The sequence below is a fragment of the Pelecanus crispus genome, chromosome 11 (genome assembly GCF_030463565.1).
Source record: "Pelecanus crispus isolate bPelCri1 chromosome 11, bPelCri1.pri, whole genome shotgun sequence".
In the NCBI taxonomy this organism is placed as follows: Eukaryota; Metazoa; Chordata; class Aves; order Pelecaniformes; family Pelecanidae; genus Pelecanus; species Pelecanus crispus.
In genome coordinates this window covers 10,158,900-10,179,496 of record NC_134653.1, presented here as the reverse complement: position 1 = coordinate 10,179,496, position 20,597 = coordinate 10,158,900, and the positions used below count along the sequence as shown (strand labels likewise).

At 35.6% G+C, this 20,597-nt stretch overlaps 1 protein-coding gene across 1 annotated transcript in view; it reads right to left on the bottom strand.

Annotated features, from left to right (window-relative positions):
- The window catches only part of SMG1 (SMG1 nonsense mediated mRNA decay associated PI3K related kinase), a 71,048-nt gene that overhangs the window by 24,875 nt on the left and 25,576 nt on the right, over window positions 1-20,597 (bottom strand). Inside the window, exons 10-32 of the mRNA XM_075719271.1 lie at window positions 19,072-19,245; window positions 17,771-17,995; window positions 16,987-17,088; window positions 16,269-16,538; window positions 15,563-15,693; window positions 14,667-14,828; window positions 14,007-14,125; window positions 13,161-13,248; window positions 12,976-13,077; window positions 12,385-12,525; window positions 11,868-12,067; window positions 11,393-11,589; window positions 10,538-10,705; window positions 9,548-9,702; window positions 8,305-8,450; window positions 7,442-7,643; window positions 5,484-5,593; window positions 4,955-5,102; window positions 4,404-4,563; window positions 2,741-2,861; window positions 1,826-2,074; window positions 1,238-1,522; window positions 86-230 (exon numbers count right to left, since the gene is read on the bottom strand). Of these exons, the coding sequence (XP_075575386.1) occupies window positions 86-230; window positions 1,238-1,522; window positions 1,826-2,074; window positions 2,741-2,861; window positions 4,404-4,563; window positions 4,955-5,102; window positions 5,484-5,593; window positions 7,442-7,643; window positions 8,305-8,450; window positions 9,548-9,702; window positions 10,538-10,705; window positions 11,393-11,589; window positions 11,868-12,067; window positions 12,385-12,525; window positions 12,976-13,077; window positions 13,161-13,248; window positions 14,007-14,125; window positions 14,667-14,828; window positions 15,563-15,693; window positions 16,269-16,538; window positions 16,987-17,088; window positions 17,771-17,995; window positions 19,072-19,245 (3,800 nt within the window). The remainder of the gene's footprint in view (window positions 1-85; window positions 231-1,237; window positions 1,523-1,825; window positions 2,075-2,740; window positions 2,862-4,403; window positions 4,564-4,954; window positions 5,103-5,483; window positions 5,594-7,441; window positions 7,644-8,304; window positions 8,451-9,547; window positions 9,703-10,537; window positions 10,706-11,392; window positions 11,590-11,867; window positions 12,068-12,384; window positions 12,526-12,975; window positions 13,078-13,160; window positions 13,249-14,006; window positions 14,126-14,666; window positions 14,829-15,562; window positions 15,694-16,268; window positions 16,539-16,986; window positions 17,089-17,770; window positions 17,996-19,071; window positions 19,246-20,597) is intronic.

The following is a 20,597-nucleotide window of genomic DNA, read 5'->3' as shown; positions in this document are numbered from 1 at the left end:
GAACAGTAATAATAAATACAAAGCTAGGGTTTACCTTAAGAAAACTAATAATGAAGTATAAATTTAAACATTAGGATGAATTTACCTGGCATTATCAACTACTTTCCGGCCCCATCTATAAGCCCAACTAGCCAGGGCTGCCCAAGACTTGGCTACTTCAGGTGCCTGTACTGAAGACAAGTGATACAGCTGTCCCAAGATGAAGTCAGGCTCTCCAACTCCAATATTCACTGTGATGGGAGAAATAGAGCAATATATGTTATGATGTAAAGCCTACTTCTAATTTTCTTAACATAGAAAATAACATCAAAACATTGTAAGTACATAGTATTTTTTTTTTGGTCAAGTTAGTACCCAAGATTTTCCGAAATGCAATGATTTTTCAGTTCTGACACTGGCTGCAAAACAAAGACCAGTTTTTCATTTGGTAACAACCACTGCCTATACTCTACAAATGCTTCCTCTTTCACAGAAAGCTGGAACTGAGGCAAGAAACTCACGATCTCCAAAAGAGCAAGACACTTCAAAGAGCAGACTTTTATGAAGTACCTAGGGCAGTGTGTTTGTGTTTATTTGTATATATATTTATTTTCTTCACCATCAAGTCAGAAAGCACCTACTACTTACATCCATTAACAGCTCTAAAATAATTCTGATTCTGCAAGAGAGGAACTAATTTATGAAATCCATGTTTAAGCAAAGAAAAAATTTTATCGTGGCATTTGAAGAAAGTCTGCCAAAACCTGGGAAATAGAGTACATTTTGTTGCAACAACAGAAGTGTTCAAATTAAGTACAGACTAAAGATCACGAGAAAACCTGAGGTAACTGCTCCTCACACTTATCAGGGCATTCAAAATATCAATCCTGTTGATGGTTAATCTGAATGATCTCATTCAAACTTTAGCAAATACAGGAGCTGAAAGCAGACAAAAGCATGACAAAATTTGATATCCTCCTCATAAAATAAATGCATTCCAGTTTCTTCTTCAGGCCAATATCACTTGAATGAGAAAAATGTGAAAGAAATATGAAATAGCAATACTAAGGTGTTTGGATTTTTTAGCTGTTTATAGTTACCTATTACACAAACCACACACTGTTTATATGGGTATTAGGAAAACAAATACATGAGTGATGGAGCACTTAGTCTTTATCAAAATAACTGGTGCTATCCCTCAGTGGAATCATCAGTAACTAATTTAATAAAAAATTAATAAGAAGGAGAACAAATATACCTGTAGATTCACTTTCAATCCTAGGATATTCTTCTTCTAGTGTATTAACAGCTGGGAGATCAATCAAATTATATATGTTTTTAGACAAGGTTGACAGTCCAGTGTGATTCTGCTGCTGTCGAGCTCTATATACTTGTTTCAACTGTCCTGAAATCTCTTTCCATTCTGCTTGAATCCATTTAGCCAGTGTGAGAATAGATTTAGCAACTGCATATTCAGCTTTGGCAGATTTGCAAAAGGATATGGCACAGGAACTCAGCATTTCCATGGCATGTGTTGACTGACCTACATATCATGAAAAGCATATCTTCAGTAGAGTGTTAACTTTATTCAAAACACTTCTTCTGAAATTCAGCATATTCAGATACAGCTTGTAACAATAGATTTTTACAAAGCAAGTTCTCTTTTGAAGTTAAAGTGACAAGTAAGAAAAGACTTGTGAAAACACTTTCAGACTGAAACAGTTAGTAGGATGAAATCAATTCCTAATGGCACTGTCCTATTACAATTTCTTCAAGGTCAGGGGAATTAGCCTGGTTATAAAGACAAGAAGCTCAAGTATCTACAACATAATTAGCAAATACTCACCTGCTGTGTATAACAACTTTGTTTTCTCGATATCAAGTTCAGGACCCCATTTTTCATCTATCTGACCTGGTGCAGACAATTTTTTGAAGTGCTGGACTAAGTCTTGTGCAGTGGTGGTTTTTCCTAGCTGAACTTCACTGCACTGGGCAAGCAGTCGTGTAGCTAGGGCAATATTTCCTCGCTTCCGTGCAAATTTTGCTGCTGTTAAGCCCAGCTCCATTAGATGGCTTTTAATTGGGACTGTTGGTTCTGAAGAAGCAAGACATTGTAAACAAAATTATTAAACAAATAATAATTGCACTTGAGTTATATAGATAACTTCTGCCAAATGTATTCTGTACATGGCCATCAGTAAAAAGTTGCTCAGCCCTTTCATATTTCCTAACACCTCCTTCAGAAATTTAGATGACTTCATTTCTGCCTAGAATATTTATATAACCCATCTGAAACAAAAAAGATATATCCAGATTATCTGCTGTGCAAGAGTAATTTTTTCACAGCAAGCATTTTTCTTAGTTAAGAAATCTGCTTGTCTCCTGATACAGCTTTTCTCCCATTACCTCTTACCATACTGCACATTTAAATTGCTTTCGTGACTGTTTTTAAAGACCCTTTATTGATAGTGTTGAAGTGTTCAAAAGTGAAAGCATTTAAGTATGAAGAGATGAGCAAGTGCAATTAGAAGAGTGAGTACAGAACTGCTAAGCATTTCACAATAAATTTTTTCAACACTGTCTATATTACAGTAGTAATTGAGACCCCTACTTGTAAAGCAAGACACCTAAATAACCAAAACTTGGCTTTTAAAAAGTAATCCATCTAAGTAATAGAAAAAGACACAGCTGCTGCTTTCAGCAGTTTTATGTTCAAATTCTGCATTTACCTTTCATAACACTAAGATGAGAGCTTACATACCTTTAAGTTTTTCCATCAATTGATTCTGATACACTGTGTACCTCAGTGCATGCATCCATGGCCTTACATCATGTTGTTTGCATGACCTCAAAGCATCATTGAAGAGAGGTATAAGACAGTCCTGAAAGACGCACAGAAGTTGCATAGTTGTCATGAAAGGCATCTTTACTAAAACATATTTTCATGTTTTTCATATTTTCACTGGATTGATGGGCCGAGGCCAGTTGTATGAGGTTCAACAAGGCCAAGTGCTGGGTCCTGCACTTGGGTCACAACAACCCCATGCAACGCTACAGGCCTGGGGAAGAATGGCTGGAAAGCTGCCTGGCCAAAAAGGATCTGGGGGTGTTGGTAGACAGCCGGCTGAACATGAGCCAGCAGTGTGCCCAGGTGGCCAAGAAGGCCAACAGCATCCTGGCTTGTGTCAGGAATAGTGTGGCCAGCAGGAGCAGGGAGGTAATTGTCCCCCTGTACTCATCGCTGGTGAGGCCACACCTGGAATACTGTGTCCAGTTTTGGGCCCCTCAATACAAAAAAGACATTGAGGCGCTGGAGCGTGTTCAGAGAAGGGCAACGAAGCTGGTGAAGGGTCTGGAGCACAGGCCTTATGAGGAGCGGCTGAGGGAACTGGGATTGTTTAGCCTAGAGAAGAGAAGGCTGAGGGGAGACCTTATCGCTCTCTACAACTACCTGAAAGGAGGTTGTAGTGAGGTGGGGGTTGGGCTCTTCTCCCATGTAGTTAGCAATAGGACGAGAGGAAATGGGCTCAAGCTGCGCCAGGGGAGGTTTAGACTGGAAATTAGGAAAAATTTCTTTACAGAAAGGGTGGTCAAGCATTGGAACAGGCTGCCCAGAGAGGTGGTGGAGTCCCCATCCCTGGAAGTGTTCAAAAAACGGGTAGATGTGGCACTTCGGGACATGATTTAGTCTAGTCTACCCTTGATTGGTTTAGAGTGGACTTGGTAGTGTAGGTTAATGGTTGGACTGGATGATCTTAAAGGTCTTTTCCAACCTAAACGACTCTATGATTCTATGTATTAAAACCAAAGACAATTTTAGTGCAGAGTAAACATTCTTATTTGTATTAGTAGCCACTCTTTATCATTAACTAATAAAATGCAAATATGTTTTATGCAACTCTAGATAAAGACATGCTTGATTTTTGAGAGGACAACACTAAGAATAGCTCAAAATCAAGCAGAATTGTTTTCCGAACAACATGATTAGACATTAGAACTAGACCATTCATGCTGGTTGAAGTTTGACATTGAGCTTTTAATTGCTGAAGTGATTGGTTTTTGATAAATATTTTAAAGTTACTTTTAAAGTCAATTACATGTGTGTGTTGTAGGAAGAAGTGTTACAATGTATTTACAGAAGAAATATGAACACTTCTCTAAAAAGCAGCTACCAATAAAACTTTAAAAATAGTCTAAGTGTAATTGAAAGAGATGATGTATTTGTAACTATAGAAAGAAGTCCAACTGATATGCAAATTTAAAAAAAAACTTGCGTCAAGGCACATTAGAAAACTAAATGAGGTCTTTTTACAGTATGATTAACAACAGTCAAAACAATTAATGTATGTTCTATATTCAATACTTCATAACATGACGTGGAGAAAGACATTACTCCAATTTAGGTTTTAAACACACAGACATACCTCTGATGTCAGCCTGTTGGATACAGTGTTTTCCAAAGCAGAAGAACAATACAACTGAAGGGTGCTCAACACTGGTAAAGACTGAGACACAGTGAGTGTGGAAAGTCTTAAAGGCCCAATAGCAATTCGTGATGTTTGCTTTAAGTACTTAATGACATTTCTGAAATAAAAGAACCAGAACAGTCATTTTTGTTAGCTAGACTTTAAGAGTAAACAGTGATATCAAAATTACTGAAGAAAAAGCAAATCCAACATCTTCAAAGAGATGATGAGCAAATATTGCAATATCATGCACAAGTTACAGTATGATACTTTATTATTAAACTGACAAGAAGCAGTACTTTATCAACTCAAAGAACTACATAATCTTCAAGTTAGACATCATCTTATTTTCCTCAGTAAGCTTATAACTCACAACAGCTAAAACTGGTAGCAAACTACCATTGACGCTGCAGTACAAAGCAGAATATGCTTTTCACAAAGTTATGTTTAACAAACTAGAACAGCTTTTTACAGTATATTGCATTCATTCATAGCACATTTCAACTTACTCAGATATTGACTGCCACTTTTGCTCCTGTTCTATGTGGTTTACAGCTGTTGCCAGACATACTGAACTTCTCAAAAGCTGTACTTCGACTGCTTTTTGAAGTTCTCTTGGATCAGGACTTAGCATATTAGGAAGGAGCTTCTTCATGTCTACATGGAGATTAAACAATTGAAACTAAATAGAAGTGCCAAATTTTATCAAGTGTCACTGTCTGAGAATGCAGTTTTGAGAGCAACTAAGTTTGGAAAAATCCATTTTTTAATATATATTAATATATATGTATATATTCATATTAGAAATTGATGATAGACTACTTATAAACAAACACATAAACTCCAGAAAACATGCTTGTATCAACATTTAGAATGACGACTGCCAATCATTTTGAAGCTTGATTCATAAAGGTTATAGTCAGTCCACTGAACACAGCAAACTGCATTCGGAAGTTTCAGTCTGTCATTTATAGAGACAGATACATCAAGAAATATTTACTTCTGTATTTGAAGTAACATTAACTTAGGCATTTATACCTATTTTTTCTTTGGATCCCCCTGCAAGTAGGTTGATATTTTCTCCTGGTAATAATTCTAGTTGTTCAGTGCATTCGGTAAGTTGTCCAGACTCAAAGCTGCTCAAAGATCTGCAATTCAATGTTTATAGTTTATTTTCACATTTCTTACTTCATACCAGTTGCTAAGTACCTTATACAGCAAAAAAGAACTCAAGCCTAACTCAAAATCCTATAGAGCACTTATGATTAATTCTAAGCAAAAATCCCAATTTTCACATAGATCAATAAAAAGCAATAGTACTGCACCAAATGGATAAATTCAATATCAAAGTGAAAGGAAAAGACACCTCTCCAGCTATGAAGCTTTTCAAATTATCATCACACTATATATAAAACTCTTCTACCGTACTCAGGAAGAAAAAGGTTGACTTTGGAAGAGTTTATAAACAAAGAAAACCCCAGAACTCCCCCCCAATGCACAGAAAAGTTAAGTTTTGGGGCAGAATTTCAGGAGGCCATGGTTTCAACTCTTCAGTTTACATGAAACCAAAATTCCAGGAATACTGGAATATTGTGCAGGTCACAGATGATACAAATTTATATTGCCTAACAGCCTGAAGCAGCAAACTTAACTTCCCCCCCCCCCCCCCCGCATTGTTCTACATTAGGAAATAACTTGAACATTATAGCATTATAGACTTCACAGAACTACACAAAAAAAAAGGCACTGAAGGGTTAAGAGGCTCGATGGCTCAGAATACAGAAGACTCAAAGGTTCAATATTCTTGGTACTATCCACTGAAGAAGGAATTATCTAAGTATCTGCATTAGAAAAGAAAAAAAAAGTTCAGCATGTGAAACTCCCCTTTCTGCTGAATTATATTTCAGTCCTCATTACTACAGAGAGTCTCTTCTCAGCCTGCTCAGAAGCAGAAGAGTCAAAGTGCTGTGCATCCTCAGGAGCTCTTTAAAGTTTTTTTCTGATTATATACTATGCTACTTCCAGTAATTATCTGGATGAAAACTAACTCAAACCAGCCAAAATCACCAGACCTCTGCAATAGTACAGCAAGCACTTGTGATGTTTATCAGAAGTACAGTGGCTTTAGTTTACAAAAAATATGAACATTCAGAAATGACACATTTTCACATCCCTGATGCTCACTCTCCTAAGGGATTAACTGCACGACACTGAGTTACCGCAGTAAGAAAAAGGATCACCCCTTTTCTCTGACAGTAGTCACCTTTTCAGACCTGCAAGATTTTATTTCAAAGCTTCCTTCTAAGCTTTTATTTTCAAGTCAAGACATTTCAGCCAAAAGGATTTTACGATGTTTACCACAATAGTACAGGGATGGAAAGTAATCAAGTTGTCAAATGAAACAGAAAGGACCCTTAAAATGTGAAGGACTATTTCAATGTCACAAATATTTTTTCATGAACTAGACAAATATCAAGGGTTAGGAAATAAATGCACAAACTACAATGCTAAATTCCATTTAAAAAAAACCAAAATTAAAAAATAATTTAAGCAGCCAAGACCACCTCCTTAATATACTTTTTACATTAGATTAATGAATTAAAATATTTTTAAGAACTGTACCACTGACAGGCATTTCATTTTTTACTACTATTTAAGTTGTGCGAAAGGATGCATCTTCTGACAATAGAAGTAGAATAAATTTGGTATCTTTTACTTTCAATGAAAAGATGTTTTTCTTGAATACTAAGAAACCTCAGCAGTCAGAAAGCCACAGTAACTATTTAGAATTATGTTACCTCTTTAGTTATCTATATGGCTAGTAAATATCATTGCCAAGTTCCGTGTCACCCCCCCCCGCCCAAGAACTCAACTTTCTTCTTATCATGTCTCTATTTCAATTACATCCAGTTTCTAAAATCCATAAACACTTTAATATTTCAGTTCTAAGATGCTGAACTCCAAGGTACTGTTGAATAAGTTAATTATATTCTTACTTTATGTAGTTAAAATCTGCCTTCAGATTGATTGAGGTATTACTATTGCTTTTCTTCAAGTCATGGACCATGTTTTGCCACTCCTGAACAGCGGACCAGTCAGCAATGGAAATGTAACATTCACATGCTTTGTTACCCAAGTAGTTTATAACTTCAGGTGAAGATTCACTTGGCTTAGTCAGAACAGTTTTTCTAGTTTCTCCTGTGAAACGAAAAAATAGTATACATACCTAAATATATATTTAAGCTTATATATTTTAAAATAGCAATTCTATCACTCAAATGTAATTTCTATGTCTTTTGTCGAGAAAAACACTTAATTTAAAAAAATCAAAGTTACACAACATTTACAGTAGTATTCTTCCACTTATACTTTTTTTTTTTTTAAAAAAAGAACCTTTTCAAAGGAGGTTTTGGAAAATTTTAGTCCATATCTATAAAGAAGCATCAAAACAGGAAAACAGAAGAACTACATTAGGAACAAAGAAGGTCCCTTTTCAAAGGTGAAATGGAATACTGCAACAAAGTCTCAGTAGTTAAAAAACTCTTAAGTTTATGTCATACATACCAAGCCTTAAGTTATGATCTAAAATAATTTCAAATTAAAATAGTAAATTACAATATATTTTACCTATTATTTTTAGTTGCATTCAGCTAGACCTCAGAACTGCAAACCCTCATCTACACATAACATTGCTTTCAATGGCATTAAGTGGTTCAGTTTAACTACAGACAGAAACAGGTTTTCAGATTTAAGAATTAGACACTACCATTACCATGGCTATATCATTCAGTGTTCTAATTTTATGTACATACAGTTACAAAATTGTATTTCTCTTGGACAGAAAACAATAAATACTGACCATTCAAGGAATGCTTTGGGCTGGCATTATTCACACTGTTTGAATTGGCCAACTTCAGAACAGTTTTGTCAAAGCCTGTTATGCAGCAATCCACTCCTGTCATGGAGCACAGGTGCTCCTGGTATTCCACAGTTGCTTTTTCAAACCTTAAATAGTTTAATATCATAGTCAGCATTTTACAGAACCAGTTTTCTTTTTTGGTAAATAGACTATATTTTAAAAATTTCTTTACCACAATACTCAAAAAGTTCACGTGTCACCTTCAGCAAAAGAAAGGGATTAATACAGAATACAAGTTTACCAGCTGAATTTCCAGGTTATAGCATAGTATAAAAGCTTTTCCATTCAGGTTTTAATGGCAACTTCAAACCAAGTACAGATTGAAGGAGATAAGTGAGTTTTATATTTGACTGTCATACTTTTTACTTGAATGAGTAAAGCTGAATATTGATTAACTACGTATGATTTAATAGAGGATTGTAAAACTGGGTCTAGGGCAACAATTCACACCTTAAGCTTGACATTTCTGAGAAACTTCTCATCTATTACAAAGCTGCACGTTATTTTAAGAAATCTTACAGAAGTGTGAAAAAAAGATAGTTAGAAAGATAAAACCTCATTTTTTTTGTTTGGAGATTTTTACATGGCAGGTAAATAATGAAAGGTGTCCCTTTTTCATTTCATACAGAAGAAAGGATGCATTCCTTTAAGGAAATGAAAACACCAAAATAAAGGCATACCCTATCTGGAACATTGACCCACTTATTTGTATCTGCAGCCAAAGATTCTACTTCAATAGACGTAGAAGCCACTTTTTCAAAGCTGAACTAAAACTGCAAAGCATCTGCCTTGGAGTCCCTCTCTTGGCAAACTGTGACAGGCAATCAGATCACGCCTTTGTCAGAAACGTCATTAGAAAATATTTAAATTACTAATATTTTGCAATGGAAAACTGAATACAATATGAAAATAATATTGCTGTGTATGAAAAACTATAAAAAAACAGCTTAGGGACACCATTTATATTCAAATCCTGGTAATTTAGTTAAAACTAAAAGTTAAAATACGTAAAAATGTTGCATGCATTAGGCATCTCTGAAAGACACGATGACTTTAATTGATATGGAAATTAGATCTGTAGCCTTGATTCACGCCACAATTTAGAAGATTCAGAAGTAGAACTAATGCATAAGAAGGAAGAAACGTCCAAGTTTGTAACATCCAGTTATCTGAGAAAACTTACCGCCCTTCTGCTTGTTGAGCTACAGAATTGATCCAGGCAAGACTCTTCCCAACTACAGCAGAAGACCAGACAGCAATACCCTGAATAGCTTCAGGACAGTGAAGCTCACATAATGCTTCTACCAGCATCATAATTGTCACTTCCAATTCATTTCCCTAAAACCAAACCAAAAGCTTTATTTAACAAATCTCATATAAAATAAGAGCTATATACATGGTTAAATACTTGGAATGGTAAAGAAGTTATTTCATTACGTGCATCTACAAGTGAAGTGCTCTGCATATCCATCCATTACACTGCTTTTGGAAAAGCAAGGGAGCTAAGAGAAGAGTATATGCTGTGAATGCACAGCCTGAACGTCAATAGTTAGCAATCACTATGAGATTGTCTATACCTATGTAAGTATGAGAATTCATAAAGAAGCAGGAAGTAGTAAATACCTATCAAACACCCTTTGTTAAAATATTTAAGCAAATCAAGTCACATGCTGAAGAAACTATCCAATCTTTTTAAGAAGGCTTTAACCATTTTATCCACTCATCCCACCCCTGCACGTATCTGCTAGTCACTTATAGAGGAAGGATACCCTCATGATACACCCCACTCCTGCTCATACCCACAGGTAAGCAAAGACACTACACTACCACAAGCCTGGGAAGGCCTCACACTAATACAACAGAAGTTTCATAAGTTTTAAGCAGAACCTTCTGCTTAAAAAGAAATTGCTCAGTTCAAACCATGAACAAACTATAGCATTCCTTTATGTATAGTATTTGACTACATGTATACAGTACATCCTAATCTCCAACCTACAGTATCACTTAACCACAAAAGTCTGTCAATACAGAAGTATGAGTTTAAAATGTGGCTTTAAATAACACAATATTTTACAGACTAGTTGGTTTAATAACTACTGACTGCCTTAGCTAAATTCTTCTGGAATATCATGGGAATATTTTTGCACTAGTCTAGAGTTTGAAAAGAGAGTACCTGAGAGATACTATTATTAGTTTTCATTTCCGTGAGTAAATCAAAACCATGCCTGACTGTCACAGCAGGCTGGCCAGCCAGCAATCCAACTCTCATGATGGAAAGTCTAATCCGCGTTAGCCAATCTTGGCATGTCTGACGATTAGTATAAAAGAACGTCCTGATAACCTTTAAAGACAGAAAAGGTAAGGTTTACAATACTGTTGTTCTGTATGAATCAAAATAGTTACGTTAAGTACTTAATATTTATAACAGTCAAAGTCAGGACAGGTTTCTTTTCTCCACTTGAGTTTTCAATTGAGAGATGAAGAAACAGGTAAAATTCTGCATCTTTAATTTTATTAATGCACATGGTCTGAAATAATGCATAGCATGCACCTGCCAGGCACACTGGCAAGCTAAAAATCTTGAAATGAGTATTAGTGTCATGTCAAAGTCTGGTAATTAAACAGCTTATTTCAACAGTGACGAATGTTTTGCAGTCAGAACTACACAAAAGGGTATGTTGTTTATAACTAATTATTATATTCTTCAAAAAGCAATTTAAAGACTCAAATAATTGTGTTACTTTATAACAGGACTGCTAACAATCTACAAATAAGTGACTGCTACAAACTAGAGGTACTACAGACTTGCTTGATTTGTACCACTACATAAGCTGGCACTCCAGAAATAAATCCTGTTTCCACATGTTCTCTAGGAATAAGCCAAAGTCAAAGCCAGATTAATTAAGAGTCTCCAAATTTGTTTGAGAAGTTCTTCTGAAGTTCCACAGTTAAGACCTGAACAACCCTGAAAACACTGTTCATTCAACGGACTGTTTCAAGTAACATCAGCACTGTAAGACACACAAACCTTGGGTGGAGAGGTAAGGGCATTGGCACATCCTTCGTAAGCATTGTACATCAATTTTTCCAAGTTCTCCAGATACTGTAGAAGGAGAACAAGCCTAAGCTGGTTGCTACTGTGGCCTTCGTCATTGTCTGCAGTAGTCCACTGGCTAACATCTTGGTCAGGGTTTAATGTATGGGCTGCAAGACTCCTAATAATACCTACACATTTTACCAAAACATGGAAAAAAAAGTTACCAGACAGTATTTTATTTAAAGGTGTCAAGGGATTGCAATGCTGAAGTAAAGTCTCTCAAAAGTTATTAGTAGTTATGCAACCGCTCTTCTGCCATTGCATTTCTTGATGTGTCAAACACATGCTAAAATCTATAATCACTGAAAAATAAAGTCATTGTGCTTCTTGCCTTGCACAAGAAGTTCTTAGCTGCACAATATTACAAAAAAAGTCCCATGAAAGTGAACTGTATTTTTTACATTACCTTCAATTGTTTGAAATGTATCTTGGGCTCTACCCAGAGGAGTTCGTAACTTCGAAAGAACAGTAAACTGAGCTGCTTCCCAAACAGCCCATTGCCAAAGAACAGCATCAGTCTTCAACAAATTACGAGGGATGGTTGGTTGATCTCTCTTATCTAGTCTTTGACAGCTATAGAATAATCTTTCTAACCAATTATCCTTCCTGAAAGAAAACATCAGTACATTAACACAAGTTCATGTGGTAACAAGTTTATACTGCACACACTTCAGGTCCCTACTGTTCTCAAAGAAATCTCTCCTAGATTATTTCCAAGCAGCAACGTACATAGGCAAATAAGCAAAAAGGGGTGTATTTGAAGATATTTATAAATACTTAGAGAAGTGTAAAAAAAAAAAAAAGATTGAAGGTAAAGCAATGTAATTCGTAGAGACAATCACAAATTTTAAACTAAATATAGCTTAGAATTGATTACTATAAATTCAACATCCATGGATTTCAATTTTAAAATAAGTTCTTACCCAGTTCGGTGAGAGTTTCCATACAAAATAAAACTAATGACATCTGAGAAATCCTGTGGGTGGAATGTATTACTTGGAGCTTTGCTCATATGACTTCTTATAGCCAAAGAGATTTCTTGTATTTCTGTGTGGGTACGGTTACTGCAGGAAGAGGTGGGGAAAAACAACCCATGCTATAATGTACTTGAATAAATCAAAAAAAGTTGTGCAAAAGTTACACACACACATATATATTCAATGACTGGAAATAACTACACTCTTTGGTGTTAAGACAAAGTGCTTTAAGAGTTCAGGTTTTTGAGACAAATTGCAGGACACAATATTGCTGAAGCTCTGGATAACGTAGACCTTAAGTGTTCAAATTGGCTGCAAGAAGCGCTGCATAGTTTATCAAATTTATTAATTACTTTGGGTACTACCTACTGTTCTGAAACCTGTAACAAAGTAGAAGAGATAGCAAGACACTTCATGTTTTTTGATTTTAAATTAAGACAGTACGATGACATTCAACTGGCATTATTTTTCAGATAAATATCATTGAAGAAAGAAACTAAACCGTTCTCAATATTGAAGTTAATCTGAACAACTTACCTCAACACGACGTCTAGAGGAATTGACTTCAGAAGTTTTCCAAAAGTTTGTCTTACACGAGCACCGCTATGTACTAGTTGAACACGACAAACATCAACACACCTGCAGCACCAAAAAGGAAAAAAGGTGATAACATTTCCATTAACAGTGTAATTCAAATAATATGCAGAATTATGTGCAAGTACCTTTGTAAAAGGTCATCTGGGAGGGAGGAAGACAGGGCATGGAGGCTACTACATGCTTGAAGACAAATGTTCACATCTTCCAGAAGGGCTGAATTAAGGAGTTGAAAAGGAAAAAAAGTTATTCTCACTAGAATTAGACAACTTATGCATTACTCTGGTTCTGGCAGAACATCTACAGACCTTTTTAGAGCATACCTGGTAGAAGGAGACACAAGCTTTAAGCAATACTTTTGATTTCATCCACTGGTTTTACCATAACAAGTAAATACTTAGTAACAAAAAGTCACTTGTGCTACATGTTACTTATGGGCCTTTTCTGACAGCTGACAGATTAATCCTTCTATGGTCTCCATACATTGGCATTATACACAATATATTTCAATAACAAAATCAAAGGTAAAGTTAGTAAATCCTGGCCTTGGGAAGCTATGCTTTTGCTAGTATTATGCTACTAAAAGCCTTTGTTCCCATGTTTCTATTTCCATGTTTAGAAATCCAAAACAATACATCACATTATGGAATGGTTCCACTGCTTTTGATAAAATAAAATGCAATCTTACAAGCAAGATTTGGCACATCAATGACATTTTTGGTATATCAATTTTGCAATCACAAATTATTATTTTAAGAAAATTAATTGTTTGCATAAGTAATAGGTAGGGAATCCATTTGAGAAAAATTATAGGAGGAGCGTGTAAGTTTTTGCATAATACAAACCGGAAGCATCCCTAAAAGTAAGTGAAACCAGTACAGTTATGGCTATCAGTTGTATATGACAAGGTCACTTATGTACTTAATTATGCCACGTAAAAGACAGTTAGTAAGTAAAAATACGCGATATCTTACTGTTTGCTAAAATTCCTTTACAAAACTTATGAAAAGATGGGAGAGAAAATAATGGTGCATATGTTTCTGATTTTTTCATCAGAACAGCCACTTCCAAAGCCCATGTCATAAGTAGTTTCCTTCAAAAAACAAAAGTATTAGTCACTCTACACAGTTACAGAAAGGTATCTTTCAATATAACTTAAACTACTTCATGTTACAGATGAGTATTATACCATAATTACTATTTTTTAAACAAAGGGTTTCATAACATTAAAAACGTCCCTAGCTTTCACAGCATTTTGGTAACACAGGATTGTAACTATTGTAAAAGGGTACTTCCAGTGAGCAAAAACTTTTTTTCAGTAAAGTTTGATAGCTTTGCTTTTACTGTATAGACCTTATGACAGTTTCAATTTTTCTAGTTTTCATGCATAAAAATGAGCAGCTACTTTTTCCACAGGTATTTCATCATTAATGTTTTTAAAAAAAAAAAAACCCACACAAAAAACCAAAAACAACCCCCCCCCCCCCCAAAAACCAAACACACACCACCAAAAGACTGCTTAAATTTACCCCAAGTTTTACGGATGAAAATTATCCTGTTTTCTGAATTAAGGCATTCTACTGGGGGTAGGGGTGGGTGGGGAGTCTCCTGATTAATAAGAAAATGTTAGTTACCTGGTATCTTGAGTAAGGTTATCCTTCTTAAGCAGTAGCCCCAAAAGGTTTAGTATGATTGAGAAATGTTTTTTTGTTGCTGTGGTTACAGTACTTATAACTGCTCCATCAAACAGAGAGGGAGAGGAAGAACTGAGGCTACTGGATATGAAATGGTCATGCCTGAAAAGGCAAGGAAAAACATAAAATATAAAACCACCCCAAGATTAGGGATACTTCCTTAAAGTATACAGGAGGTGGGGAAAACAACAACAAACCCAAAACACACGAACAAAACCAAACCCAACAAAAAAACCCAGCAGCAAAAGTTAATGTGGTTACTGTGTGGGTGTACATTATGTCAAAACCCAAGTATTTTGATGCCTGGCCTAAAAGAACAAAGCTACAATTTTTACATCGGTCCATGCAGCCCAGTAACCTGGTTTCAATTATGTCTGGTATCAAATGCTTAGTGAAAAATCACCAAACCCAAGAAATGTACAGAGTAACAGTTAAACTAGTATATTCCCTTACTTTGCCAACATTTTGTAGTAACAAGGTCCAAAATGTGTTTAAATCTGTTGTTTACATTTCATTACCTCTCCTAGATCTCACAGTAAGCAAAACAGTAAATAATCTTTCCTTATTTACTTTCAGTAGAGTTCTCCCTCAGTTATCTCTATTCAAACACAAGACTTCTAATCTGCCTTTGAATAAAATGCCAAATTTTAAGCCAGGATATGCTTTCTTGGCTGAGACACAGACTCCCTGCAATTAAAGTAAAAACTGATTAGGGAAGTTTGAGCAAAAGCTTAATTGTAATAGCCAATTTAAATTCATCCCTCCAACAATATATTCTATTCAGATCAGTCCATCCTAGTGCTCTTAAAATACTGATGAATTATTAATCTTCATACCTGGAACAGTGTGAATATAATGTATAGAGTACTGCATACTGGACAGCAGGAAAATGAACTGCTATGTCACCATGAACAATCATCAGATTTTTACTCAGTAGCGCAAACACAGTTGGCGAAAGGGCCCACATCTACAAAACAATTGCAACATAAGCAAAGAAACGTAATAAATAGCATCTATTTTTAAGTGTAGTTTCCATACCATTAATTATTGTGTTTTGCTTCTTCCCAAGGGAAATAATTTAACTCTTAGTTTTCTGACCTTAGTTGTAACCGTTTTCTTTCCCCTTTTTAAACAACCTGTTAAAAGCAGTTAATGTTTTTATTTGGAAAGATCTGGAACAAGTGTTTTCACATGGCTGATATACTACCAGAGGACACACTAAAGCTGCTTTTACCTGTCTTGATTTTCAAAAAGAATTACTATGATGATCTTAGAATCAATCCATGAATAACCCTGGTAAGATGCTCTTCCCTAGAAACCGCTTTTCATTATGTACCAACTAAAGATACAACATACAATCCACCCATTCTGTTTCCCTCAAGTTTTAATAGTGAAAGTTTTTCTATGACATAAGTCAGGACACAAATACGACCATTTTAATGATACATATGTGCACCACTGGTGAAATACATTATGGTATATTTTAAGTAGAAAAGTTTTTACACTTATTGCACAAACTTCATCTGTAGAATTTTTACTCACCCCAATTAATGAGTTTTTAGCATTTCCAATAGTACTTAAAGCACTGAGGTCAAATATAACAACAAACTTTGCATTATCCACATTGAGTATACGCTTCTTGAAAGAGTCATGCTGGATTTCAGAACAGGCCTCAGGAAGATGTAAACTATAGAGAAGACTATTTAGAGCACAGGTCATTTCTCCTAGAATCAACCTGTAAGCAGTCTCCAAAACAGGAATGTTCTTCAGGCTCAATACAGCTTGGTATACAGCATGGGCTGCTGCAACAACCTTGCGAATATAAAATAATTACAGTAATAATTGATTAGCATGAAATCATAAAATACATTAATCAGCAACACAGAATTTAAAATTATGCTTCTTTATTAACAGCCTAGCCTGATACACATATCTATCTTCAATTTTCTGTAATTAAGTACTACTTGCTTACAGAATCTATTAATTACTTCCTAGGTCATCCACATAACAGGCTAAGCATGAAAGCCACATCAACTAAGGACTTCTCTATCTGATATGATGGCCAAATTACCAACTCCTTATCAAATCTAAATGCCAAAACCCAGAACTATCTATATCTGCCTTTTCAGAAGTTACATTATTTTTTTCTAACTATATATCTATGAATTCAAGATGAACAAAGTTTTACAGCTTAATAAATATATTCCAGGAAACGCATGAAGGCTGTTGCAATACACCTGTAGAAGTCACTTACTCTTACCTCTTTCTCCTTATGATAACGAAGAACAAGTAGTTTAGACTCTGGTATAAATAATTTCTCTACAAATGATGATGGTAGTTTTGTATTTATTTGTTCAACAATCTGGGGATAAAAACCAAAATGATAAGTATCTTTAACTACCTGAATTAATTTTTATTAGATTAGTAAAGATTAAACTACTGTTTTTCTAGCTTTTATACGCTATAGCCAGAAAAAACAGCTTCCCAGCAATGCAAGTATTTTGTATTTGCTCTCCAAAATTCACATTCAGAGAACTAGTTATTTTCAAGCTTTAACAGTCCAGCTGAGAGAGAAAGTTGCGTGATTAATTTAGATCGATGTGGGTTTAAGAGTTTGCGGCCTACACGTTAACAGCTATGTTTTGAAGAAGTCCCATTTCCCACATCATGGCATAAGTAGATAAACATATTAAGCACTAAGATTCTGAAATTCATCAGGTGGTGTTACCAACTGCAGAAGCCAGAGAATGGCACTGTCCAACAGTCAAGCCGGGGAGGGGGGGAAACCAAAACCAAAAAATCCCACACAAACCAAACCACAAACACTCAGGCTAAAACACCACTTTATCAACAAGCCAAACACATAAACAAGCTAGCAGCATAAGCTTTACAGAAAAGAATACAACCATTTAGAAGAGGAATTTCTTGATTGTGATCAGGAAGAGAAGAGTTTTAAATATTTATCTAATACACACACAGGAAAAAAAGTAAGATTGCTTAGAAACTAATATGCAAAAACCGCAATAACAAAAATATGTACAAACCAGTGTCAACAGATTCAGGACTGAAATGATATAATCAGTGCCACAACTCTGACAATTTTCCATTTGATCTAATCCATATGTGATGACCATGTCACAATGTATGGTCATACTTGGATCTAGGCTGCCAAGTAAGACACCAACGCACTCATTGGCAGCTGTAAGTACGGCTTCAGAAAAGAATACTTGGTTTGCTGCAGTCACACATCTCATTACTCTGTACAGAACCTGAAAAATTAAACAACACACCTAAATTAACCTCCATTAAAAAGAGACAAGGACTGTATGCTATTTAATTATATTCACATCCATTTAATATCCTGTCCCATCACCTACTCTGCAGCTTAGTAAATTCTGTCAATAGAATATTCTGAATAATGTACATCATGGCTTTACACTTCAGAAGTATAAGAAAAAACAAACCTGCAATTGCCTGGTTTCCTACTCAGTCAAAGACCTGCAAAGACCTAGAAAACCTAAATTCATTATTCAGAATTCTGTTCAGTTCCAAATGATGTCAACAGAACAACTCCTGTGAAAGACAGACTAGTTTTCTTGAGCTGTTGTCACAGGAATCCTCTGCAGATTAAGACACAAGTTACATAACTATCTTGGCTTTAATTGGGAAATCCATATACTTCTCTGAGAAATTTTGTCCCTCACAGAACTCTGCAAGGGCATAAATTCCAGTTGTGCAGCTCATGCAGCAACAAGAAGATTTTGACTGCAGGTATTTTTATCCTATCTTTTCCTTTTTTTTTATTTTTTTTTTTAAAAAAAAATCATTCACACCCGCTACGTTTCCTGTTGCATAAGTATAGCAGCTACTCAGCATATTATATATTTATTCTGAGTTTACACCATCCTATACTGTACTTTAGAACAAAAGGACTTTGCTATCAGATGTGATACATACAATTTCAGCATGGATAAAACTCCTACATTGTATAAAATTGAACTCATAATCTCAATTCAGTTTTTATAGCATCATAGCAATCTCAATAATGGTAACATTATGGTTACAAAGACAGATAACAAAAGCATAAACCTAGCTGCATGAAGTTAAAATCCCTAAAAAAAGTTAGTTTCTGCTATATATGACTCCCATATGCCACTATCACAATCTACACCTTAATATTTAATATAATTCTTGTAGTGTGTTTCTTCAAGAAAATAAATTTGCTCAAAGCTGAGCATATACATATCCATATAAAATTCACAAAACCTAAATAAACTCAGTGAATAGCATCATTATATGGTGATAAATCATGTCAGCAAAGAACAACAAAAACTTCAATTCTTACATCAGTTACATATGCTTCCGTAATTGGTGGTCCTCTAATTGGGCTGAAGCGTTCCCCAATACTCCTCACCACAGTACTGAAAACCCGAAGAAGTGCAGCCAGTTTAGGTAGCGATACTGAAGGAGGAGGAATATCTTCATCTACCGATTCCCCAGAAGCCACATGGCTGAGGTCCTACAGCACAGAAGTTTTATATAAGAGTACACATCATTACTAGTTATAATACATGTATAAAAAAATCAAAATATGAGATTGAAAATACTTCATCTATCTATTTTCCAGACACATTATAGATACTATCCAATTATACATTTATCCAGTATCTCTAACTTCACATACATACAAAGATGGGATATAGGCACACAATGACAATGAGCAAGTCACAGAGCAGTAATGAGATGCTGCTCATTAGTTTAGCCACTGAAACAAAGTACTCAGACTATATCTTGTAAATTAAAACAGAGGCTTATGATGTTCCTGGCCCCTGGAACATGATCATCCATATTGTTGCACTGTTAGAACAGTTGTGTGCACACTTTTACCACTCTCCCAAACAATTCCTGTCCACAAATTGGAGTCAGGTTGTTCGACTGGCCATTCCCATCACACTGTTTACATGCAGCTACCTTGATCTAGAGACCATGAGTTTACTAGCAGGCTACTTCATGCCAGCTGGCATCAGTGCCTGGGAACATTCCCAGAAGTGCTGATCTCATTAGTATAGATATAGCCTTGGTCTACCCCCTGAGGATAAAACAACACTAGCTGGAACCACGTCCTCCATGATTTAAGTTAACGCACGTTATCTCAAAACTCTTCCATGACTAAGAATACACATGTTGTCCAGTTCAGCAGACAAGTTGATAAGCAGCGACTTACTGCACTGACTAATCACTTTCAACCATGTGCCCAGTCACAGCAGCACAGGCTTCTGTGGGCTTGACACTGCCAAAGAGGTCTGTGAATCCTAACTCTCTAAAGCTGTACTATCAGAAGCCTTGGGGTACATGCAAGTACACTAATAAAATCATTCTGCTTTGAGTGAAACAGATTATGCTGGAAGTGCAATTTCACCTACAGGATCTGCATGTTAATATATATAATATCACATAATCTATTCATAAGCATATATACATATGAGCGCATATACTTTAAGAAAAAGGCAACACTCCCCCACCCAAAACCAAAACTCTTCCATTAATGACAGCATCAGATAAACTCTATGCCCTATTAACTAAGCAAAGGTTACAAAGTCAAAACAAAGTATGTTAAATGAATACTTCAGTTTTCCCTCAGTTCCTGCTGCATTATTTCCTGCACAATATAATCCGTTACTTTATTTGAAAAAAAGACAACATTTATCATTCCTCTACAGAAGCATTAAGAATTCCTCTCCCCCCAACAGTCACTACTTCTGAAAAACTCCGAAGTTGGACAATTAGAGCAAATACCAAGGAAAGACCATGAAACATCTTCTATGCAGCTTTTTAAAAATGAAGGCATTCCTGTTCAGTTAATTGTTTTTA